Source organism: Heptranchias perlo, chromosome 7, assembly GCF_035084215.1.
Source record: "Heptranchias perlo isolate sHepPer1 chromosome 7, sHepPer1.hap1, whole genome shotgun sequence".
Lineage (NCBI taxonomy): Eukaryota > Metazoa > Chordata > Chondrichthyes > Hexanchiformes > Hexanchidae > Heptranchias > Heptranchias perlo.
In genome coordinates this window covers 32,287,540-32,313,629 of record NC_090331.1, presented here as the reverse complement: position 1 = coordinate 32,313,629, position 26,090 = coordinate 32,287,540, and the positions used below count along the sequence as shown (strand labels likewise).

At 41.9% G+C, this 26,090-nt stretch overlaps 1 protein-coding gene across 6 annotated transcripts in view; it reads right to left on the bottom strand.

Moving 5' to 3' along the window:
* The window catches only part of LOC137323595 (nck-associated protein 5-like), a 555,766-nt gene that overhangs the window by 40,606 nt on the left and 489,070 nt on the right, over positions 1–26,090 (bottom strand). For 4 of the 6 annotated variants that reach the window (XM_067987260.1, XM_067987261.1, XM_067987262.1 and 1 more), the window contains 2 exons: positions 10,876–11,193; positions 9,719–9,873 (listed from right to left, as the gene is read on the bottom strand). In XM_067987260.1, coding sequence (XP_067843361.1) covers positions 9,719–9,873; positions 10,876–11,193 — 473 coding nt within the window. Of the gene's footprint in view, positions 1–8,296; positions 8,669–9,718; positions 9,874–10,875; positions 11,194–26,090 lie in introns of those variants that run through there. The other 2 variants (XM_067987264.1, XM_067987265.1) reach the window with 2 other exon arrangements.

The window sequence follows — 26,090 nt, the reverse complement described above, 5'->3', positions numbered from 1 at the left end:
GCTTACAATTAGACTGATCATTCAAATTAATAATGTCACTATGACAGGGTGATAGGCAAATACTTTCTTATAATAGCGCACAAGTGACAAGCTTAACCTGTCTTCAGATTTTTAAAAATCTCCCCGTACCTCAGATGTCAGTGAGACTGAGACACTTGAAAGGGAATTTTAACTCCTGGGTGGGAAGCCAGGCTTCCCGTATACAAATCTGCTGGGCAGGGGGAGTTGAAATTCCCCCTTTTACTTTACTTGGCAAGGATGACAGTGACATTAATTGTTTTTGGGAAGTTTTTGTATCATTTTTTTCTTTCTGATTTAGGGGACAACCATTTAGATTGCAGTCATGGGACTCAAAAATTCTTAATGCCTTCTCAGAATTTTTTTTCTCAGGCTAGTAAGTGTACAGTGACATAGAGGCAACATTTTTATTCAAAAGCAATTTTAAATGCCTAAGCACCTGACAAATGTGAAAGGACAGCCCCCTTGAGCAATAGCAAGCTATTGGTTTAAGTCTTAAGCTCATACTAAGTGACCAAAGCTGACTCCATAATATGTTGTGGAGATGCCGGTGATGGACTGGGGTTGACAATTGTAAACAATTTTACAACACCAAGTTATAGTCCAACAAATTTATTTTGAATTCTACAAGCTTTCGGAGGCTTCCTCCTTCGTCAGGTGAACGGTGTGGAAACTTACAATTAGACTTACAATTACAATTAGACAATTTCCACACCGTTCACCTGACGAAGGAGGAAGCCTCTGAAAGCTTGTGGAATTCAAAATAAATTTGTTGGACTATAACTTGGTGTTGTAAAATCCATAATATGTAGCTGAGTTACTGTCATTATGTCCACTAATTGCGTTATCACTACAGTGCAGATTACCTTCCCATGATTTTGTTTTATGAATAAACACCTGAAGTTTGTGATGTTCTTCATTAAAATTTAATTAAAAAATTAACAGTTAGCACCAGTGGAATCAAATGATCATTTATTGAGAAAGGAAGAAATTGGGTTAGGCCAAGATGTAGGAACAAAGAATTTGCATTTATGTAGCATCTTTCACATCTTCAAACCATTCTAAAGCACTTTGTAGCCAATTAATTACTTTTCAAATGTAATCATTGTTGTTTAAGTAAATGCAGCAGCCAGTTTATGCACAGCAAGGTCCCACAAACAGCAATGAGACTAATGACCAATTAATCTGTTTTGGGGATGTTAATTGAAGAATAAATGTCTGCCAGGACACCAGAGGAACTTCCCTACGCATCTGCCAATAGTGGCATGAGATCTTTTACATCCACATCAGAGAGCAGCTAGAGCCTCAGTATAACGTCTCATCTGAAAGACAGCACCTCCAGCAGTGCAGCACTCCATCAGTACTGCATTGAAGCATCAGCCTAGATTACATGCTCAAGTCTTGGGAGTCGGCCTTGAATCTACGACTGCCTATCTTAGAGGTGAGAGCACCACTACTAAGCCAAGGCTGACATTAATACAACCACTGTCATTGCCAAAGTATTAGATACAGGATAAAACACTTTAGAAACCTTGAGAGAAGCCTTTGGCATCCTGATAATTTTGGACACAAGTCTTTCTTCATTTGTAAAATATTGGCATGTGTTATTTTGCATATCATTCATTGTTAACCGCTAAATAAATATTTTCTTAACTACTTTGAGTTGAAAGCACACTGCTATGTTGTCAGCTACACACATAATTAGGAAGTTGAATACGTCAATGCCATAAACTTTATTTTTTTTTATTCGTTCATGGGATGTGGGCGTCGCTGGCAAGGCCAGCATTTATTGCCCATCCCTAATTGCCCTCGAGAAGGTGGTGGTGAGCCACCTTCTTGAACCGCTTCAGTCCGTGTGGTGACGGTTCTCCCACAGTGCTGTTAGGAAGGGAGTTCCAGGATTTTGACCCAGCGACAATGAAGGAATGGCGATATATTTCCAAGTCGGGATGGTGTGTGACTTGGAGGGGAACGTGCAGGTGGTGTTGTTCCCATGTGCCTGCTGCTCTTGTCCTTCTATGTGGTAGAGGTCGGGGTTTGGGAGGTGCTGTCGAAGAAGCCTTGGCGAGTTGCTGCAGTGCATCCTGTGGATGGTACACACTGCAGCCACAGTGCGCCGGTGGTGAAGGGAGTGAATGTTTAGGGTGGTGGATGGGGTGCCAATCAAGCGGGCTGCTTTATCTTGAATGGTGTTGAGCTTCTTGAGTGTTGTTGGAGCTGCACTCATCCAAGCAAGTGGAGAGTATTCCATCACACTCCTGACTTGTGCCTTGTAGATGGTGGAAAGGCTTTGGGGAGTCAGGAGGTGAGTCACTCGCTGCAGAATACCCAGCCTCTGACCTGATATTGATATCAGTGATGTACTGAGCAAGCACCGAATAATAGTATGATCATCATAAGCAGTGTCCATTATCCAGTTTCTTGAAATTGCTCAGTTTCTACAAAACAGGACTTGGTGCAATGATACCTAAAGAGATCAATATCCCCCCATATTTTATATCAGGCTTTATTGGTACAGGTTTCTAATGTGAACCTTGTACAATACAGATGGTACTAAATGTGCTAATACTCCTTACACAATTAAACATATGAATGTACAGTAACAGTTCACATCACCTTTACAGCCATTTCTGTATCTAGAAAATCAGAATGTTTAATCTTTTATCCGTGTATGCAAATTTACGACCCCCAAAGATGATGAATGGTTCCAAATTTTTTTGTTTCCAAGCTGCTTACTTCTATGTGCCTATCACTAGCCAGGAGAGGTGCTAAAAGAGTTAGTGATTCCTCTGTGGTTGTGCTTGGGCTATACATATGATGAGATAACCAATTTTGAAGTTAACTACAGGTAATTTAAAAACAGCAAGTTTGATTCGTTATGAGTTTCACTTAAAAACAATTTTTACCTTTTTACTAGTACACTTATAAACACTTTTTTTTAGCCGTGGTGCACTGTAGTGTTCGTTGGGAACCTTTTAGTAATTTGCTGTTTAGTTTGATCCATAGTCATGAACAGTGATTAGTAACCTATTCATAAAAGGAGATAAATTAATGGTCCTATTTTTCTTATTTTTTAAATCTGCTGCTATTATCTCTGCACCTACCTCATCAACATTGTGTCAATTCCAAAATATATATATTTTTTTCAGATGGTTACAAAGAGCACAAAGTACAATTCAAATTGATTAGTCAGGTAATGTATGTTAATTGTAATGATAATTCGACCTTTCCTACAAATGGATGACGATTTGAGTAATGCGTCAGCATGGAATTTCTTCGATAAACTTTACTAAGTTAAGGGTCCAATTCATCTATATTTTCTTTTCTTTTAATAAAATGTTGCTATAAAGGTTTACAATTTTTTTTAAAGTGGTACTAAATGAGAGAATTTGACTTTAATGTTTACTTTCACAAACGTTGCAGGATTTCTTTCATCTGCAAACTGATGGGATGGAAGGCTCCACTCTTTGCTGGCTGTAAATGAGTTTCGGCAGTTTTTAGTGGATGTAAGTCCACAGCACAAATCAGCCATAAGCTAGCACTAAGTTGGCAGTCTAACTTAAGAGGCCATAAGGATGGCTAATGTAGGAAATGAGAAAAAATCATATGGAAGTGTGACTACATTATGCTCTTCTGAAGTCAGAGTAAAAAAAAAACTATTAGATCAGAGCTAATAATTTTTATAAGGGTAAAGCAGAGGGAGCTTTATTTTGCAATCAGTAGTAAAATGTCAGATCTAAACTGAGAGCGGATGGTGCAGACACTGAGTGCCAAAAGTGGAAATGCCCATTTCCCAGCAATAAAATCTTTCACTTCATGCACACAAAACAAACTTATAAAATTGGCAGAAACATTCATGGTCCAAAAATTATTTTATGCTGGTAACTGCTTCTAAATTCAATTTTGATAAAGATTAGAAAGGGCACAATATGCAATCCTACTACAATTATTACAATATGGTTTTCCACGCTATAGGATAAAGTTTTGATCTACCACTGTTCTGTATTTTACATGTTATTTGTGGAAACACATAGCTATGAACAATGAACCCCACAGTTTGCATTAAATTTCACATCAATTAACAACAGTAGAATGCTAAATTACTGATGGAAATAATTTTGATTAGAACCAAGATTTTGTAGATACCTTCCCTGAAAAAGGAAACTACTAAATCTATTAATAATCCAGAAAATATTAACGTTGGTTTATAAATGACTGCTTTTTAATATAAAAAATTGTAATTTTTTTTAGATCTACTCGAAATCTGCAGTGTAGTGCAGTCTGTTTATATAAATCTGCAGAATCATAACTGAACTGAGCAGATGCAAGAGAAAGATGTGTAATGAACATGCAATGTTAGATTTATGCTGAACCATATAAATAATACAACTCAAAAGGTATGTAGGAGTCCCCTCATCTTAAAAAGATGAAGGTAGCTATTTAACTAGAGTATACAATTACACCAACTATTTCAAATGATGTATGTAGCATCAGAAACTGGTTTAATCTGTATGAAGGAGAGCAAACCACACAAGATATTCCAACCACACAAAACCAACAAGGAAATAAATCTCTGTTGTTGAGAAAATCAGTAAGCAAAAGGTTTTTTGTGTTGAGGAGGAAGCAGGAAAGAAAGGAAGAGATCAACAGTAAAATGCACATGTGAAATAATTAGACATACTTTAGGGGAGAGCTAAGGAACTAGCTTATCTTCAAAATTGAGCCACTATAAATTGCTCAGCTGCAAACTAAATTCAGCTTCTGGCCAAATTAGACTTTAACGCTTAGAGTATCACTGAGTAGTTACCTAATCATGGCACACTCTCATTGCTAGGGCTGTTAATGAAATAATTGAGTGATAACATTTTAAGTTTAACATTTAGGGGAAAAAAAGCTGAACTGCTTGCATCACATTTCAGGCCCTTAGCCTCAATTCAGCTGAGAACTTATTGTGCAGGGGGTTAAATATTGGTCTTTCACCTCTGAAACATGGGTTCAAATTCAGATCAGACTAATGGGATGAAAGCTTCCTCTGCTGGCTGTAAGGATCCTTTCAGACATAAGTTTGGACAATTTCAAACTGGCATTTTGCACAAAACAGTTTCTACATCAGCACTCTGAGACATCACAGAATCGCTATTGTGGGAAATGAAAAAATTTTGCACTGTTACGGCGAAGGGTTCTTCTCTGAGATTGAGGCTGAGACACGTTGTTGGGACAAAGTGGAGGGAGTTTTACTTTGTGTCTGGTTGTGCAATACATGACGTGGGAATGCTTTAAGCTGATAGTGGGTGCCTGAAATGGTAAGAGTTCCATTCTCCAGCACTAACATTGTTAGTGAGCACAACATTTTAAAAAAAAAGGAAACTTTGAAGTCAATTTGAATGAGGTGACTCAGGAAAGTAAGTCCAAGTACAGTTTGTAAACTTAAAAAGGCATTAAAATGCCAGAATTGGTGTATTCATTAGGAATAATCAGCAAAATCATAATCAAGATTAGAAGAGAGAACTTGGGGAAAAAGGGAAGATTGAATGAGCAGAAGACTGATTAAAATATTTCTTAGCATTTAGTTTCATTTCAACAGGTTAGTAATACAGTATTAATTCAAAGAACAGCATGGGAGTTCTCCCTGGTATCCTGGCCAATATTTATCCCTCAACCAACACCACTAAAAACAGATTACCTGGTCATTATCTCATTGCTGTTTGTGGGACCATGCTGTGCGCAAATTGGCTGCTGCGTTTCCTGCACTATAACAGTGAAGACACTTCAAAAGTACCTAAATGGCTGTGAAGTGCTTTGGGACGTCCTGGGGTCATGAAAGGTGCTATATAAATGCAAGTTTTTCTTTTCTTTTTATAAAGCTATTCCCGGTATCAGATTAATTTTAATAATGTAACTTTAGAGCTAGTTTTTTGACATGATGTATCAGCCACATACGAACTAGTCAGCACAGAGAGCCTGGAATTTCCTGAAGCAGCCAGAAGTACAAGGCTTAAGAGTACTATGATGCACATGAAATAAAAATAGCTCCTTGAAAAAATGTTTCTACTGCTATTCAATTCTGGAGACAAGTTGGCGTCTTCAGTTTCTGCATATACATTACAAATCTACTTTCAAAACCAAGCTTTCATGGATTCTAGACACTTAACATTTAAAAGCAGACTCATCATTACATAGATTCATACATCTTTAAAACTAGTTCCCCATAATTTTACAAAAAGCATTTGAAAATAAAAGTAATCTCATCTCAAGGGTTCAGATACTACTCAAGTAACTGCACCCACTCATTAGTTTCCATTTCATGACGAGTAACAATCTGCAGTCAGCAAATGTAAAGGGACTGAGATGCTGTAACAAGTAGCAACCAGGCCCAAGCAGTTAATAGTCACGTCAAGCCCAATGTATCACTGCCCTGCAACTCATTCCGTATGATTCTTTATAGTTACGTACAATCTTGACTATTTGTTAAATCTTTTTGTCGTCCAATTTTTCATCCCTTGAACCTCCTCTTCTGGGGATAGTAACCCATATTGAGGCACAGCTCCACTGGCACATACCTTCTTCCATTTTTTTTTCATTGTGAGGAATTATAACTGTCCACAATCAAATCGCATGCAGTGATATCAGCATTAACAGTCTGGAATATCTCAGATTGTAGATGTAATACAGAAGTATATTCAAATTATTTTACTATATTTGATCATAAAACACAGGAACTGAGATAGCTTCTCTTACCCTAGTGTCTCTGCACATTGTGATATCAAAAATGCATTGTACAACCTACATAAATATTCATTAGAGACAGTAATTACAGAATTATTTTCAGTAAGTCAAATCCTGACCTTTTATACCCAGAAATCAATAATTTCGAAATAAGATCTGCATTTATCCTATATATTTCATATATGTTGGGCCGGATTTTGCCGCGAGTGGTGAATGAACAGCACTAGCCATTCGTTATACTTGCATCTGCCCGTAGAGTTTCTGTGAGCTTTTGCACAGCAAGTTCCTGTAAATTAGAGATCCAAAAAGCACAATGCCCTCTACAGGGCAACTGGGGCCTGTGTGAATATGGCAAGCAACTAGGTATCTCTTTAACGAATCAGATTGAAGCATCATTAATAACAGCACCGATACAGAACCAGGAAGTGTAATTTAGAATAGTGAATGTAATGTCAAATCAGGTACAGAAAGTGAAATAAAGAGGGTAAGAATGATGGAATTGAGAGAGAGAGATAAGAGACCAAAAGATTTTTTAAAAATGTTCAACAACAACTAAAATCTGAAGGAATGAGATTCCACACCTGTAAAAGTTCATTTTCAGTGCCAGAGAGATTGCTTGGCAGTAATTAAGACTTACCACGCTGGTAAAAGGGTATCTAGCCTTGAAATGACTTTACTTAAGTTTTATTGGCGAGTTTAGTCCATATCTATCAGGTAAGTAAAGGAACTTCACACCGTTCAATACATCTCGTACAGCAACCTCCGCTTTTAACTGTACTTGTGTGGTCGTTGGAAGTTCCTGTCCGACTTGCACATGAATAATGGTGAGCGATGTTAGCCTCACCGTTATTTTTACAGCAAAATCCGGCCCAGTATGTTTATGACTATGCCAATTACACATTTTACCTGTAATTCCGAGATATTTTATATGTAGTTATAGTATATGCTACATAAATTTGATTATGTTTATGTTGATAACATTTTTCACCTATAATTGTATGGCACATATTCAGTATGCACAAATACACACACACATATATAAAATATTTACATTTACACACAGGGTAGCACTTACTCTGCATTTTGATACAAGGATGGAACACATCATAAACTGTGAGGGGTGAAGATTGAGCAGTTTATCAACATTATCGCAACCCTAATACCATGCAAAATACTTGAGCGTAGTTTATTCTGTACATTGTATGTATAAGCTTAACATTACTTACCACTTTGTAGTTTTCTATTTTCATGTTTTTAATGGCTAAGTTATCAAATCTGAGAGTGGCAGAATTGAATTACAAGGCATTGTGATTTATTTCATTGAATACTACAGGAAAATATCACGGCTTGTGTATATAGAATAAATGATTGCAAAGTGATAACATAGGCAAAGGTTCAAAAATGTCAACATGTGAAAGTAAAGCTCAAGCACTTATAACTGTCATCTAAAACCCAAGTTAGTTTACAGCCTTGAAATCACTTCTTGTTGACGATCCGGATTCTTTCCCCTCAGTCTGGTTCAGTAATAACTGAAGTCGAATACATTTTAAAGTTCAACACATCTTTAATAGCAGGGTTCTTAGTCTGCAGCATTGATTTGGACTCCTGATAGAGTCCCTCTATGCTGGCAGAGCAAGAACAAGAAACATACAGAAATCCACACGTTTTTATACAAATCAATAGGGTTGGAACATACTTAACGAGGGTCAACACCAATCATAAGCCGGGCATAGGTTGCCATGCGAGGTTACATTATTTCCGGCCAATCATAAATCGTCCATGTGCTGATCATGCTGCTGTTAGACATCAAAGGGGATAACTTCCTCACTTTCCAACTTAGAATGTTCTTCCCTGTTCCTTCTGTTCCTTATCTCCCAACCTGGAATGTCTTTCAACTTTGGCTAAGCTCGATACCTATATTGATCTGCCATAAACATGGAGACATTCAGACCAGTCCTTGACTCACATCAAAGACCTATCATTGATAAGACAATGCAGGCCTGCTGACTAAGCAAACATATGGCCCAGCAGGAGGGCCAGGCCACTTGTATCAATCTCAGTTACTAACTAATTAACCCTTTCTAACCATTTTGCATTCTGCTTCTTTGCCACGTAGACATTTTAATATTTTACCGAAAACTGACCACGTAGGGATTCTCATTGTCACCTGTCCTTTTTTCACACATACTGTTTAGATATTATATAAGGGATTTATTCAGCTTTGAGCCTATTTTTGTGCTTGCAACGTAGAATCATAGAATCATTGAAAGGTTACAGCTTGATCCATCGAGTCCGCACCGGCTATACACACAAGCAATCCTACTAGTCCCACTCCCCCGCCCTATCCCCGTAGCCCTGCACATTTTCTTGTTTCAAGTATTTATCCAGTTCCCCTTTGAAGGCCATGATTGAATCTGCCTCCACCACTCCCTCAGGCAGTGCATTCCAGATCCCAACCACTCGCTGCGTAAAAATTTTTTTCCTCATGTCACCTTTGGTTCTTTTGCCAATCACCTTAAATCTATGTCCTCTGGTTCTTGACCCTTCTGCCAATGGGAACAATTTCTCTCTATCTACTCTGTCTAGACCCTTCATGATCTTGAATACCTCTATCAAATCTCCTCTTAACCTTCTCTGTCCCAAGGACAACAATCCCAGCTTCTCCAGTCTATTGATGTAATTTAAGTCCCTCATCCCTGGAATCATTCTAGTAAATCTCCTCTGCACCCTCTCTGGGGCCTTCATCAGTCACTATACTCTGATGGTTGGTATCATATGTGTTGTTTCTTGCATAAAAGGTTTAATGATTGTGACCTCCTTATCACACTAATGAGAAATAATGTACAGGAAATTATATGTCCAATACACATTACAAACCAGAAAATGTATTAGATTCATTAAAGGCTCCTTAGGATTTAAAACTTAACATTTTAGAAATACTTTAACCATAAGAATAGCCTCAATTATATCATACCTGTGCACTCAGAACTCGAGGGCTAGTTGGCTGCTGCAAATTCTTCATTCTCTCTGGCAAATCTGAATGATCACTTTTACAGGTGCTTGAAAATTGGGCAGGAGCACAACTCTGATCTGTACTATCTTGTATTTTACATTTAGGCTTCAGGAGACCTAGAATGTAATCATATCATTGAGTTGTTTCAGCTTTCCCTTTATATAAACAAAAGTACTCTTTCTGACAAGGACAAATGCTCAACATAATATTCAGGCTTTTAATGGTATTTAACTTTTAAATTTACAGTTATTGTAATGTATTATACATAGTAAAAGAATTGGTAACTCTATGATAAATAATATGGTTCTACTAACAATGCATGCATTGTTCTGTAGAGATATGCACAGAAAATAAAATCACATAGCTAATAATCAGGTAGTAAAGGCAGACACACTGACTATCTGGTTTACAGTATCTTGCAATGTCTACATCTTGACATGTTAATTAAGAGACCATACTCTGCCATTGTCAGTATGGTGACGTCTAGCCAGCAGATCACTGCAGACTTTTCCTATTACCTAGTCTTCATGAAACAATCCATTGCTCATGGATTCTATTCAATTTGTTATAATGACAGTGTTTAATCACGTAGCCTGCTATATGGCAGACCAGTGTAACAAGGTCACATACGTGACCATCGAGCTGTACAGCATATATTCTACAGCTGAGATCTCTCACATGAGCTGTCCACAAATATACAAATTACCAGTACAAATATTTAAGGAGACAAAAAAGGAATGTTGTTGAAGCTATATGCAAACTGCATTGCTCAATTTACATTGCTATATGATGGTTATACAATTTGGCCTTTAAATTTAAAACACATTTGAAATTATGTGAACAGAAACATATCATTGATGCACTAATTACACTAATAGAAATTGTTCACATTGCATGAGTTTAATTGCGGGGTTTACATTAAAATGTTAATATGAATATGGTCGGTGCCAATGGATCTAAAATTCTGCCAGTTCTCTCCTTGGAGGCTTCAAATCGTTAAACTTTGCTAACAGAAGCTCATTCTATAAGCTAATGAATCTCTTTATTCCATGACCTGTTATCAGACTATGCAGAGACATCCGGGTATATAACTTACTGAAAGTACTTTTGACATTTACCTGCTGTAGATGGCTTAGGAAGGCAACTTTGAAATGCCTGCTTAGCCTTGGCAGCCATTGTAGGATCTGATGCCGAATGACTAATCATGTCTTGTCCAGAACTGCTGCATTCAACACTGCAAGGCACTTCTCGTTCAAGTGTTTTTGCTTTTTGAGAAACATTTGTCAGATGGGGTGATTCCTCCAGGGATGAGGAAAGTTCACATTCAAGGCAGGATGTTGTTTTGGGAACGTGTCTTCCTGTTGCCCGGTTTGTAGAATCAGGAAGGGGAAAAGTTCCAATTCCACTGTCCAATGTTCTCATCTGACAGCTTGACCCTGAGTTATAGGAAAAGTATATGAGGGGGTGGAGCAACAGGAAATACTGGTTTTACAGGCAGTGAAATGGATTATTGGGGAAAAGGGCAACTTGGAAAGAGTTGTTAAAAAAACATTAATTAAACATTAATTAATTTTAATTAACATGAATTAAAAAACTTCCAAATAATGATGTAGAAAAATTGAAAATACAGTCATAGAAAAATTGTACAGAAGAATATAAAGTGATTCTTCATAATGTTTCTTATATCCCATGGTTTCTGACATACATTGTTTCTATTTACCTCATTAATAGAGAAGCTGCATAAGGCATTTTCTATATCCATACAGACATACATCTCTGAAACAATTTGTTTTGTGTTTTGTTCAATAGCTTATTTCCTGATAACAAATCAACTGCCTGCCTTTCTTAATATATTACATCTGTCTGAGAGGCTGATGTCATTGACAAAGACTGACCAACTTCAGCTGGTTGAAATGAACGTACCATATCATTTTTGTTAAGGGATAAAAATTTGGACTTATTTCCCCTTTCCCTCCAAAATTTAGGCAGTTTGAATCCTATGACAGCTACTGCCTTGCCAGAACACCAGGAATAATGAACATACACGTCTAGTTAGACTACTAGAGACGGTCGATGGCCCAGAAATTCCACTCCGTTTTTGGCGTAATTTCAGAGCATTATCAGGGCAAGTAATTTTTCTTTTGGTTGCAAAATGGGGTGGAAGCCATTTCTGCCGGTTTTCTGTTCTAAAGTTGACATTCCAAATTTCTTTGCGCTTTTTGGCCCCTCCTGCCAAGTGAACTCATTGCCGTATATTATAAAGAAGGCCAGTGTTGCTGCAACTCTGAGTTTCCTGCTGTTATACTTGCAATGCACTCGGGATAAGCTAGAATGAGAATTCGGAGGCACAGCTTTTGCTAGGATCAATTGAGACTGACGGAAGTCAGTGATTTCTGTCGCTGGGAACTGTCATTTTTGCAGTGATTTTTATTTTTTTGGCATTCCCCCTAAACAGACCAGTACTTGCTTCTCACTGTTTCTGAGAATGTGAGGCTACCAGGAAATTTTGCCCACCAACACCCCCACCCACAGTAAGGCATTCTCTCAGGATCAGGTCTGGCATTCCCTATAGGCATACCTTTGTATGCTATTATCTTGGAGGAGGATAAGATGGAGGAGGAGGAGTAGGAGCAGCAGCACAGGATGGAGCAAAGGAGAGTCAGGCAGCATTTATGGAGGATTCAATCCAGTATCCATCCTATAAAATGACAATTCATCAGCCCCCTATGCTTCTACAGGACCACGCCAATATTCATTACCTGGCAAAGGGTCATAGACCTGACAGGTTAACCCCACCTTCCTTTCTCCACAGATGCTGCCTGACGTGCTGAGTGTTTCCTGCATTTTCTGGGATAGAAATGACACTATAACTTTAAAAGAAAATTAATGTACATGAAAGCTTTTACCTAATTCAAATAGGTCTTTCTATATTACCTCTATGATCATAATCTTCCAATTTTGCCATAAAAGCACATAAGTTACACAGGAAAGTCAATATACCAATCAACACAATGTGCTCATGCAAATTCTATCCATTTAATATAATTCATATATTATTCCCCAGTTTACTCATTATATCCAATAATGATTCATTAAGATACAATTTATGATTTTTAAGTTGCAATTGAAAAATAAAAATGTTTACAATAATAACACTATCACTTCTTCCTCCTACACTATTTTTATGTGGCGCCTTGACTGAAGTAATTATTTGCTGTTGAAAGAAATAAGTCAAAATCTTGGCACTTTGCACAGCGATAACAAATTCTGTGCTTAATGTTTTCAGTCCCAATGGAGATATTTCTCACTATGAACTGAGCCCCTCTCCCTCTTCCTCACAAGTGCCAATGACATGACATTTCATCATAATGCCATTTTATCTGATACCAATTGTGGAACTGCATAAAAGAATGTAGATTCCACTAACTGCAAATTTCCCTACCATTGCCTACCTGATTTTGCAAGTTCTTCATTTAAATTTTGAAATACCTATTTATTGGGGTTGGTGATGGGGTTTTTCTCCTGAAATGGATAAGAGACTGATAGTTACAATGTACCCTTGAAGTCTTAAAATACATGCTCAAGGTCTAAAATAAATATAGTGAATGGCCATAGCTGTTAAAGGGAAATAGGTCTAACAGATAATCTGTTTTCTTTACATATTTTAAAAAGATCACTTTCATTGCTTATGCATACGCATAAACCAATATGGTTACTATTTCAGTGAATGGGGCAACATATTTCTTTTAGAATAAGATTCAAAGTCATGCAAATGTTTAGTGGGGAAAGGAGTTGCTGCTGTTTGGAAAATCATGCATTCAGGATTCAACTTCAACGTTTTGACCAGCAAATGCTCAGCAAGGTTTAGATACTTATATGTCTCTCTAATTTTCCTAAATTAACAACGAGTAGCCAATATGAACTATTTTTCAGTTTTACGATTAATTAAACATCAAAGTTTAAACATAATCTCCTGTTAAGGCACTTTCCAGATGGTACAGTAATAGGAGACAGTGTTTGATCCCCGACAGCTAACTAATTGGGAAAAACAATAAACTAAATAATTGATTCAGTATTATTTTTCTTTCCATTTCACTCTAAGCATATAATCCTCCCCTTCTTAAAGCTCTTTGATCTAAATATCTCTATTAAAATCTTATTTTTGCTTTGGACAGTCTCAGTTCTAAGTGGACATGAGTCCACAAAACAAAACTGCCTGTTATTTGTCACTAATTGGGACTAATTTGGCAATCTCACACAGAGATGGGAATGATTCATACTGACATCGGGTATCCAAAATAGAAAGTATTCCATTGAACATCATCAACATTCCCCATCTTGATTAGCAAAAAGAATTCACACACACAAATTTTTTCATTTAAAAACAGTTTCCTTTGCTTCATCTTTGTTGAAGTTTCCCCTTTCACACTATCTACTTGGGGTGCCAATGTAAAAGTGCACTTCTTCCTGCCAGAGAGATTCAGGGAAGGAAGTGGGGTTGCTTCAACTAACATCATATTATGATACCAGTTTATTTCAATTCTCTCCCTATCTTCCCTCTCTCTGCGGTTCATTTGCACCTTGATGACCTGACCAAGATCAAGAACTTGGCTCTGAAATTGACCATAACTCTGGAGGCAGTGCAACGAAAGGCCTCGGAAATGTGTCCCACATATGCCAGGTCTTAGACTTTGCTAGCAGATCCTGGAGGGGAGGGGGGGTAGCAGGGGGGTCTTTTCAGGGGAGGGACCTCTGTCATTCTAATCACATTGTCCTATGTCAGAGGAGACAGGGCCAAGGGCAGGGACTCTATATCCTGATAGTTCCCATTTTCTTGATTGCATTAGGACTGGGTGTAAGGTTGAAGGACATTATTCCTGGTATGATGAGGTAAACCGATCTCCAGAAAGGTGCAATTGGGATCCACTGGGTCCAGGCAAGGAAAGTTTTAGTGGCCTTCTTATAAAGAAGGCCGAAGAGGTGGAAAAATAGTTTCTCTAAGGCTGATCGGGATATCCCCTGGATGGTAGCACATGCTGGAGTTTCTGCTCTGTGTGAGCTGGTGGGAACCGGAGCTGTTGCCATAGCAGTGTGGGCACCTGCCGGGCCCATGCAAACAAGAACCCCCCCCAACACTGACTCCAACTTTTACAGACTGATGTTAAAACCTAGTATTTCATCCACCATGGCAACGGTCAATTATCTGCAGGATAAACATATATTACACCAAAGACACTAATGATAATTGATCCAAATCCCATCATAATTAATTTAGCTACATTTACAAGATTGTAATATTTCTTTTAAGTCAAATATGCTATCATTTATATCCTTATTGAGGTATTTTTGTACAAACACAGAAAGTAATATTAAAACAGATAAAATCAGTCATGCAAATAAAATTCCAATGATAAACTTAACTGGTCTTTCACTCATAAATGGAAATAAAAGTAACACCAATTGATTTTGTGATCTTTTGTCAAACAGGGCAGCAAAAATCCTAAATGGTGAGAGACTAGGAGCTGCGGTGGAGCAAAGGGATTTAGGTGTCCATGTACACAAATCACTAGAAGCTAGTGCACAGGTACAAAAAGTAATTAAATTGTCAAATCGAATGTTCGCCTTTATCTCAAGGGGGTTGAAATACAAAAGTGAGGAAGTGATGCTTCAGTTGCACAGAGCCTTGGTCAGACCCCATCTGGAGTATTGCGTTCAGTTGTAGGCACTGCACCTCAAGAAAGAAATACTGTATTGGACTTGGAGGGGTACAGTGCAGATTCATCAGAATGATGCCAGGCTGAAAAGTTAAATTATAAGGAAAGGTTGCATAAACTTGGTTTGTATGCCCTTGTGTTTAGAAGGTTGAGGGATGATCTAATTGAGGTCTTTAAAATGATAAAGGGATTCAAGGGGGTAAATACAGATAAACTATTTCCTCTGGCGGGGGAATCCAGAACAAGGGGGCATAATCTTATAACTAAAGCTAGGCTATTTAAGAGTGAATTCAGGAAGCACTTTTTCATACAAAGGGTAGCAGAAATCTGGAACTCGCTCCCCCAAAAGGCTGTGGATGCTGAGTTAATTGAGTTTTCAAGTCCGAGATCAATAGATCTTTGTTAGGTAAGAGTACCAAGGGATATGGAGCATAGGTGGTATTAGGAGACCTGGGTAGAAAAGGGTTAATATGTAGTTTAAAAAACAGCAGAGATTCCCATGCATTTGTTTTCTCTAGTGAATTACTCGGGTGGGCCTCTGCTTATCATGATTCAAACTCTGATGGAAAACCACACATGGTACCATTAGACACAAGCCCAGTGATACTTAATTGAAGGCTGGTCGAGCTGAGAAAATAGAGAAAAAAAGCAAGATCATCCTCACCCATATCAATCAATAGAAGTACTGTAAATCACCCAGAAGTCACTACATTGTAATTGGAAGTCTGTATAGTTTATCATATATAGATATTTTGTTAAGGAGCGTAGCTCAGGAAGGTTTAAAAAGGTGGTAAATTGTAACGGGAATTTAGAAATCGACCCGGAAAGTTTGAGCTTGAGGACTCTGAATCGGGTTTGCCTAATTTGTAAGTACTTCACCTTGTTTGGAAGATTAAACATTGAATAAGAGAAACTTTGCTTGTGAACATATTGGGCCCGATTTTAGCACCCGCTACCGGGTGCGTTCTCGGCGGGGGGGCCCCGAAAATCCCGAAATCCAGGTGCGGGACCGGATTGCGCCTCGATCCCGCCCACTTCCAGGTTCCGCGCTGACGTGCGGGGGTGCGTGCGCAGCCCCCGCTGGTGGGAATCCCGCAGGCAATTAAAGCCAGCGGGATGCCACTTGAGTGTATTTAATTTGCTTGTTCAGGTCATTAACTGACCTGATTAAGGGACTGTGTGAGATTTTGGATAAACATGGGACTGTTTCACACACTGGGGGAAACAGTCCCAGTTGAAATGGACGTGTTGTAGCCGTCAGCCTGTGGCAGCTGCAAAAGTCCATTTGACAGGTGGGGGGGCGGGGAGACCCTCAGCCATTGCAGGAGGCCGCTCTGTCACTTGGGACAAAGTTTGGCCTCCACCACCCTCTTCCTGATGGTCGAAGTCACCAACCTGCACACTTACCCCGGGGTCCAGAGACATGTACCTACCTTGCGGACCCCCTCAGATGTACATCTTGCGGATGGGGACCTCCTCGGAGGGCGAACAGCATCACCAGCCTCACCAGCCTCGCCATCCACGCCGTCCACCTCTGACACGTGGAGCTCCACAACAGAGTGCTGTGACACATCCACCTGCACAGCAGGAGGGAGGGCTACCGCAGAGAGAGATGCGTCGCAGAGGGCACTACCCTCGCCACACGTTCCACAGACCGAGGCTCAGCCTCCTGGAGCTCTCTGAGCAGCAGTGCACACGAAGGCTCAGAGTCAGTCGACATGTAGCCGTGGACATCTGCAGCCTCTTTCATGCCGAGCTGCTCCTGGCTGGCCCGTGCACCATCTTCCTACCTGTCGCTGTCAAAGTCACCACTGCCCTCCCGAACTTCTGCTCCACAGCCTTCCAGGCTGCAACCGGGGACATCCCCGATGTCTCTCAGTCGTCTGCGCAGAAGAGCCCTGCAAATATACCTACACCCACTCTGCAGTGACACACTGGGTGGCATCAGTGGTGGGTCCTCATAGGGATACCCAGGAGCGGGCATTATTGCACAAACCGGACAGGATTCGCGAAGACATGGCAGTAGTGGTGCCAATATAATGTGTGATGTGAGTTGTTCTTTAATTCAATAGAAGTAAGAACCATGACAAACCCTCAAACACCCTTGTGCATCCCCTTCATGCTCACGACACGTTTGCCTTACGCTGCCTACTGCACATATGTGATGCATGCCCTGTGGCTGCAGCACAGGTGGTGGCAGGTTGAGTGAGGCTGGCCGTGAGAGAGATGCATGAGAGGGTGAGTATGGGATAGAGCCATGAGATTGTATGAGGATTGGGTTGCGTGGTAGTGGCGGGGTGAGTACTCGCGAGGTGAGTAGGTGCAGGTAAGATGAGGATGAGGTTTGAGTGGGTATGAGGGGTCATGTGACAGAGTAGTGTTGGCAGTGCCGAAGGAGATGTGGGGTGGGGGCAGTGTTGTGGCAGACGGAGTGTAGGGGAAAGACTACGTGTTCTCACTGTGGCTGACCTACTGAGGTCATTGGAGCGCCTCCTGCACTGTATGCAGGTGGGCGATATGTTGGTGGCGCAGGTGACCCCCTCTGCCACCTCGAGCCAGGCCTTCTTGGTGGCAGAGGCAGGCCGCTTCCTCCCGCCCGCCAGGGGGAAGATCTCTGTCCTCCCCCTCCTCCTCACCCCATCTAATGATACCTGAGGTGAGGCATCATTAAACTGGGAGCAGCCTTCCCCCTAGGCTGCTCCATGCTGTAATTTTTGCTGTTTGTAGCAGCATCTGTCAGTGGAGGACTGCCCCTTTAAATACAGCGCCTCCAGCTGACAGATCTTACTGCGCATGCGCAACCCGCCCGACGCGCAGATCAGCATCGGGGAACCCGGAGGAGCAGGTAAGTGGATCCAATTAGTGTGTTGCCTGCTACGATCGCGCGGGCAACCCACTAATTTCACCGGGCGCGTTGAAAACGCGCCCGCTGGCCTACCCGCCTAGAACCCACACCCCTGGTAAAATCGGGCCCATTGTCTCATCATTTTCTTAACTCGCATAAAGTGAGCGAGCTAACAGCAGTTAAACAGATCAGCCATGATCTGATTAAATGGTGGAACAGGCTTGGGATGCTGAATGGCCTACTCCTATTCCTAGGTTCCTATGTTTTATATTTGGCTGTTAAATAAATTTAAATATCACTATCCATCACCTGGTAGTGTTATTACTGAATTTGAAATTACCAAGCAGATTGGACTTGTAATTTTGGAAGCATTATTTCCTAAGGAATAGGGCACATGGATCTGATTTTTATTGCTTAATTAATCTAACTTCCATTAATTTACAAAGGACTGACAGTATAAATTGTTATTGTTATTTACACAACAACATGCAATGATATAGCACCTTTAACATAGCAAAACATCTCAAGGCATTTTACAGAAGAGAAAATAAAAAGAAATGGATGCTGAGCCCTGGTGGGACAAGTAGGAGAGGTGACCAAAATCTTGGATGAAAAGCTGGATCTTACGAAGACTTTTAAAGGTAGTAAGGAGAGGTGGAGGCATTTACGGAGAAAATTTCAGACAGTGAGGCTGAGGTGGCTTAGAATGTGGTGAAGGGGGAAGTTGCATAGAAGACTAGAGTCAGAGAACTGAAGTGTATGGGAAGAGAAGCAGCACTTGACTGAGTGTGGCATTAAGGAGCCCTAGTAAAATTGAAGTCAATGGGAATCGGGGGAAAACTCTCCATTGGCTGGAGTCATACCCAGCACAAAGGAAGATGGTGGTTGTTGGAGGCCAATCATCTCAGCCCCAGGATATCACTACAGGAGGTCCTCAGGGCAGTGTCCCAGGCTCAACCATCTTTAGATGCTTCATAAATGACCTTCCCTCCGTCATAAGATCAGAAGTGGGGATGTTTGCTGATGATTGCAGTGTGTTCAGTTCCATGCACAACCCCTCAGATAATGGGCGTCATTTTAGCACCCGCCAGCGGGAGCGTTCCTGGCGGGGGGGCTACGAAAATCGGAGAATCCCGGCGCGGGACCGGAGCCCGCCCCGAACCCGCCCACTTCCGGGTTCCCCGCTGACGCGCCGGCGTGCGCGCGCAGCCCCCGCTGGTGGGAATCCCGCAGGCAATTAAAGCCAGCGGGGTTCCACTTGAAGGTATTTATTTTGCTTGTTCAGGTCATTAACTGACCTGATTAAGGGATTATGTGAGGAGGGGTGGGATTTTAGAGCAAACTGGGACTGTTTCCCATACTGGGGGAAACACTCCCTGGTCAAATGGACGTGTTGCAGCTGTCAGCCTGTGGCAGCTGCAAAGGTCCATTTGACAGGTGGGGGGGGGACCCTCACCCATTGCAGGAGGCCACTCTGTCACTTGGGACAAAGTTTGGCCTCCACCACCCTCCTCCTGACAGTCAAAGTCTCGAACCTGCACACTTACCCCGGGGTCCGGAGACATGTACCTACCTTGCAGACCCCCTCAGATGTACATCTTGCGGATGGGGGCCGCCGTAGCTGCAGTCATGACCTCCTCGGAGGGCGAACAGCATCACCAGCCTCACCAGCCTCACCATCCACGCCGTCCACCTCTGACACATGGAGCTCCACAACAGAGTGCTGTGACACATCCACCTGTACAGCAGGAGGGAGGGCTACCGCAGAGAGAGATGCGTCGCAGAGGGCACTACCCTCGCCACAGGGTCCACAGACCGAGGCTCAGCCTCCTGGAGCTCTCTGAGCAGCAGTGCACACGGAGACTCAGAGTCACTCGACATGTAGTCGTGGACATCTGCAGCCTCTTTCATGCCGAGCTGCTCCTGGCTGGCCCGAGCACCATCTTCTTACCTGTCGCTGTCAAAGTCACCACTGCCCTCAACAACTTCCTCTCCACATCCTTCCAGGGTGCAACCGGGGACATCGCCGATGTCTCTCAGTCGTCTGCGCAAAAGAGCCCTGCAAATACACCTACACCCACTCTGCAGTGACACAATGGGTGGCATCAGTTGTGGGTCTTCATAGTGATCCTCATGAAAGGGCATTATTGCACAAACCAGACAAGATTCTCGAAGACATGGCAGTAGTGGTGACAATATAATATGTAATGTGAGTTGGTCAGAAATTCAATATAAGTAACAACCATGACAAACCCTGAAACACCCTTGTGCATCCCCTTCATGCTCACGACACGTTTGCCTTACGCTGCTTACTGCACATATGTGATGCATGCCCTGTGGCTGCAGCACAGGTAGTGGCAGGTTGAGTGAGGCTGGCCGTGAAAGAGATGCACGAGAGGGTGAGTATGAGAGAGAGCCATGAGATTGTATGAGGATTGGGTTGAGTGGTAGTGGCGGGATGAGTACTGGCGAGGTGAGTAGGTGCAGGTAAGATGAGGATGAGGTTTGAGTGGGTATGAGGGGTGATGTGACAGAGTTGTGTTGGCAGTGCTGAAGGAGATGTGGGGTGGGGGCGGTGATGTGGCAGACGGAGTGTAGGGGGAAGACTACGTGTACTCACTTTGGCTGACCTACTGAGTTCACTGGAGCGCCTCCTGCACTGTATGCAGGTGGGCGATATGTTGGTTGCGCTGGTGACCTCCTCTGCCACCTCGAGCCAGGCCTTCCTGGTGGCAGAGGCAGGCCGCTTCCTCCCGCCCGCCGGGGGGAAGATCTCTGTCCTCCCCCTCCTCCTCACCCCATGTATTGATACCTGGAGTGAGGCATCATTAAACTGGGAGCAGCCTTCCCCCTGGGCTGCTCCATGCTGTAATTGTTGCTATTTGTTGCAGCATCAGTCAGTGGAGGACTGCCCCTTTAAATAGAGCGCCTCCAGCTGACAGATCTTACTGCGCATGCGCAGCCCGCCCGACGCGCAGATCAACAGAGGGGAACCTGGAGGAGCAGGTAAGTGGATCCAATTAGTGGATTGGATGCTACAATCGCGCGGGAAGCTGACTAATTTCACCGGGCACGTTACCCACGTGCCCGATAGCTCCCCCGCCGAGAACCCGCAGCCCTGCTAACATCGGGCCCATTGAAGTAGTCCATTCCCGCATGCAGCAAGACCTGGACAACATCCAGGCTTGGACTGATAAGTGGCAAGCAACATTCGTGCCAGACAAGTGGCAGGCAATGACCATCTCCAACAAGAGAGAGTCTAACCACCTCCCCTTGACATTCAACGGCATTACCATCGCCGAGTCCCCCATCAACATCCTGGGGGTCACCACTGACCAGAAACTTAACTGGACCAGCCACATAAATACTGTGGTTACAAGAGCAGGTCAGAGGCTGGGTATTTTCCGGCGAGTGACTCACCTCCTGACTCCCCAAAGCCTTTCTACCGTCTACAAGGCACAAGTCAGGAGTGTGATGGAATACTCTCCACTTGCCTGGATGAGTGCAGCTCCAATAACACTCAAGAAGCTCAATACCATCCAGGACAAAGCAGCCTGCTTGATTGGCACCCCATCCACCACCTTAAACATTCACTCTCTCCACCACTGGCGCATCATGGCTGCAGTGTGCACCATCTACAAGATGCACTGCAGCAACTCGCCAAGGCTTCTTCAACAACACCTCCCAAACCCGCGACCTCTACCACCTAGAAGGACAAGGACGAGGGCAGCAGGCGCATGGGTACACCACCATCTGCACATTCCCCTCCAAGTCACACACCATCCAGACTTGGAAATATATCGCCGTTCCTTCATCGTCGCTGGGTCAAAATCCTGGAACTCTCTACCTAATTGCACTGTGGGAGAACCTTCACCAGATGGACTGCAGCGGTTCAAGAAGGCGGCTCACCACCACCTTCTCAAGGGCAATTAGGGATGGGCAATAAATGCTGGCCTTGCTAGCGACGCCCACATTCCACGAATGGATTAAAAAAAGATACAAGGCTGGAAAAGGTTGCAATAGCAGACAGGGTAAGGCCATGGAGGGATTTAAATGTGGAGTCGAGGATTTTTAATTTCAATACATTGCGGGACAAGTAGCCAGTGAAGACAGGGATGATTGGTGAGCAAGGTTTAATGGAGAAAGGTTCTTGTAGCCACAGTATTTATGTGGCTGGTCCAGTTAAGTTTCTGGAAAATGGTGACCCCCCAGGATGTTGATGGGGGATTCGGCGATTGTAATGCTTTCAACGAGTTGGACTTCGTGGATGGAGAAGGATGGGAGGAGAATGTTGAAAATTGAGTCTAGCAGAGATAAAAGTGTGGATAAGGGTTTCAGTGGCAGTGGGGTGAGGTTAAGATTATTATTTACAAGAAAATGGGTTTCAGACTTAGTATGGGGATAACTTCAGTCTATATACCATCAAGCATTGTTCCTCTTTCAAATTAATTGCATAAAAAAGTAGCAAAATACCTGCAATATCTGTTTCCTGAATTGCAATTCTTATACTTGCATATGTACTCAATAAGCATAACTTTGCAGTTAATACTGGCCAAGAGGATGGAATACTTTGAAACAGGCTTTCATGGTCATACTTAAAATTCCTTTAGCTAAGGTCCAAATAACTGGTCTCTCACATGGGAGTTTGAACATCTGAGTAAAATGTATTTCCAGAACACTCTACTCCCCAAGTGCATTTCAGGCCACCTGGAACTGTAGTAATGTTGTGTCAATTCCTTTTGCGTTTTGTTCATAAGTTTTAGACCCACCTGCCTTACCACGCCACACTTATTGAAGCTGAGACAATGACAAATGCCAAAGTTTGAAAATTAACAAGAAATTCCTGTTTGCAATGTTTTACTCCATTACATCACTAATTAAGGTCTTTAAGCATCTTTTACTCTTGTTCAATAGGATTAATCTGTATCTTCATAATTACCCCAATTACAAACACCAACTTGATAGTTTAATAGGTGAAATGAATACCCTGTATGGGTTGTTTGCTCTGACCATAAAGTCTAGACGGTGGGAAGATTTGTTTCATGCCTTCTGAAATAGGACGGTAAGTTCTATTGCATTGGGAGTCCAAAGAACTCCAGCAACAGAAAGTGAATGTTATATTCTTTGTTGTTGAAAGGATAGTAAGAGTAAAGTCACATGCTGTAAACATTATTGAAGCTTTCTCAGTGATATCTATCTCCCATCTATCTCTTGGCTACCTTTTGATGTGGAGAACTTGACTTTCTCAATGAAAACACCCCCTTATCCCTAAGCTAAGTATGTTCCTGTGTCAGTCTTCTGATGGAAGAAACATGTGGAGAGGCAGCAGGAGGTGTGACTATTGTTACACTTTCTGACAGTCTTCATCCTCATCTGAAGATACCTATACTAGTAAGTCTCTTAGAAACTAGAAAAGCCCTACAGTACTCCAGTGTAGATAGCAACAAGATTTTATGGGAACAGAACAGGACTGGGGAGGGGTGGGGAATCTCCAGGTTGTGATAGATGGATGTACTTGACAGCTTTTTCACCAGTTTTAAGAAAAAAAAATCCACCTGACACTCTTTACCAAATCACACATTCTGATACAAATATTTTTGGTAACAAAACAATTTTCCCACTTATGGAAAATAAGATATCCAATCAGAATTCAGCAATAATAATTGTAACTACTTTAATCACCAGAAGTAAGGCATTTGCACCAGGCAAATTTTTTTTTGATTTCACATGAATGGTAATATAAGTGTAAGTAGGCAATTGAGTTTTAACTGTGAGCACAGAACTAAAGGACGTATGTGCAACATTGACAAGACCCAGTGACAGCAGAGATTACAAGACTCTCTTCCTACCTCACACAGTAATGGAGTTGTGGTGCAGACTCTAAGCTAATGTATTTAGTGTCACGTTGATTAAATGCTTAAAAAAGGAGAGTAAAAACCAGGTTAAAATCAAGATTGAAGGGAATAAGGATGAGTCTAGATACTGATGATCAAATACTCCAGAATATAATGCACAGCACAGTACAATTGCTGCATTACTAGGACTATGGAAATATCATCTGTGGATCCATGGTTGAATACAACGGTTGGAAAATAGATATTCCAGAGTTTCATTGGATTAACTTTGGAAGTCAGGGAAGAATTTTGAACAGTCTTCATTCAAGAGATCATAGAATCATAGAATGATTACAGCACGGAAGGAGGCCATTCAGCCCATCAAGTTCATGCCAGCTCTCTGCAAGAGCAATCCAGCTAGTCCCACTCCCCCACCCTATTCCTGTAGTCCTGCAAATTTTTTCCCTTCAAGTACTTATTCAATTCCCTTTTGAAAGCCATGATTCAATCTGCCTCCACCACCCACTCAGGCAGTGCATTCCAGATCATAAGCACTCGCTGTGAAAAAGTTTTTCCTCATGTCGCCTTTGGTTCTTTTGCCAATCACCTTAAATCTACGTCCTCTGGTTCTTGACCCTTTTGCCAATGGGAACAGTTTCTCTCTATCTACTCTGTCTTCACCCTTCATGATTTTGAATACCTCTACCAAATCTCTTCTGAACCTTCTCTGCTCTAAGGAGAAGAACCCCAGCTTCTCCAGTCTATCTACATAATTGAAGTCCTTCATCCCTGGAACCATTCTAGTAAATCTTTTCTGCACCCTCTCTAAGGCCTTTACATCCTTCCGAAAGTGCAGTGCCCAAAATTGGACACAATACTCCAGTTGTGGCCGAATCAGTGTTTTATAAAGGTTCATCATAACTTCCTTGCTTTTGTACTCTATGCCTCTATTTATAAAGTCCAGGATCCCGTATGCTTTTTAACCGCTTTCTCAATCTGCCCTTCCACCTTCAACGATTTGTGCACATATATCCCCAGATCTCTGATCCTGCACCCCTTTTAGAATTGTACCCTTTAGTTTATATTGCCCCTCCTCATTCTTCCTACTGAGCTGTATCACTTCGCACTTCTCTGCGTTAAATTTCATCTGCCATGTGTCCGCCCATTCCACCAGCCTGTCTGTGTCCTCTTGAAGTCTATCACTATCCTCCTCACTTTTCACTACATTTCCAAGTTTTGTGTCATCTGCAAATTTTGAAATTGTGCCCTGTACACCCAAGTCCAAGTCATTAATATATTTCAAAAAAAGCAGTGGTTCTAGTACCGACCCCTGGGGAACACCACTGTACACCTCCCTCCAGTCTGAAAAACAACCGTTCACCACTACTCTCTGTTTCCTGTCACTTAGCCAATTTCGTATCCATGGCTGCAACGTTCCCTTTTATTCCATGGGCTTCAACACTGATGACAAGCCTATTATGCGGCACTTTATCAAACGCCTTTTGGAAGTCCGTATACACATCAACTGCATTGCCCTCATCTACCCTCTCTGTTGCCTCATCAAAAAACTCAATCAGGTTAATTAAACACTATTTGCTTTTAACAAATCCGTGCTGGCTTTCCCTAATCAATCCACACTTGTCCGAGTGTCTGGTAATTCTGTCCCGGATTATCGTTGCTAAAAGTTTCCCCACTACTGAGGTTAAACTGACTGGCCTATAGTTGCTGGGTTTATCCTTAACCCTTTTTTGAACAAGGGTGTAACATTTGCAATTCTCCAGTACTCTGGCACCACCCCCGTATCTAAGGATGATTGGAAGATTATGGCCAGTACCTCCACAATTTCCACCTGTACTTCCCTCAGCAACTTAGGCTGCATCCTATCTGGACCGGGTGACTTATCTACTTTAAGTACATCATGTGGAGATGCCGGTGATGGG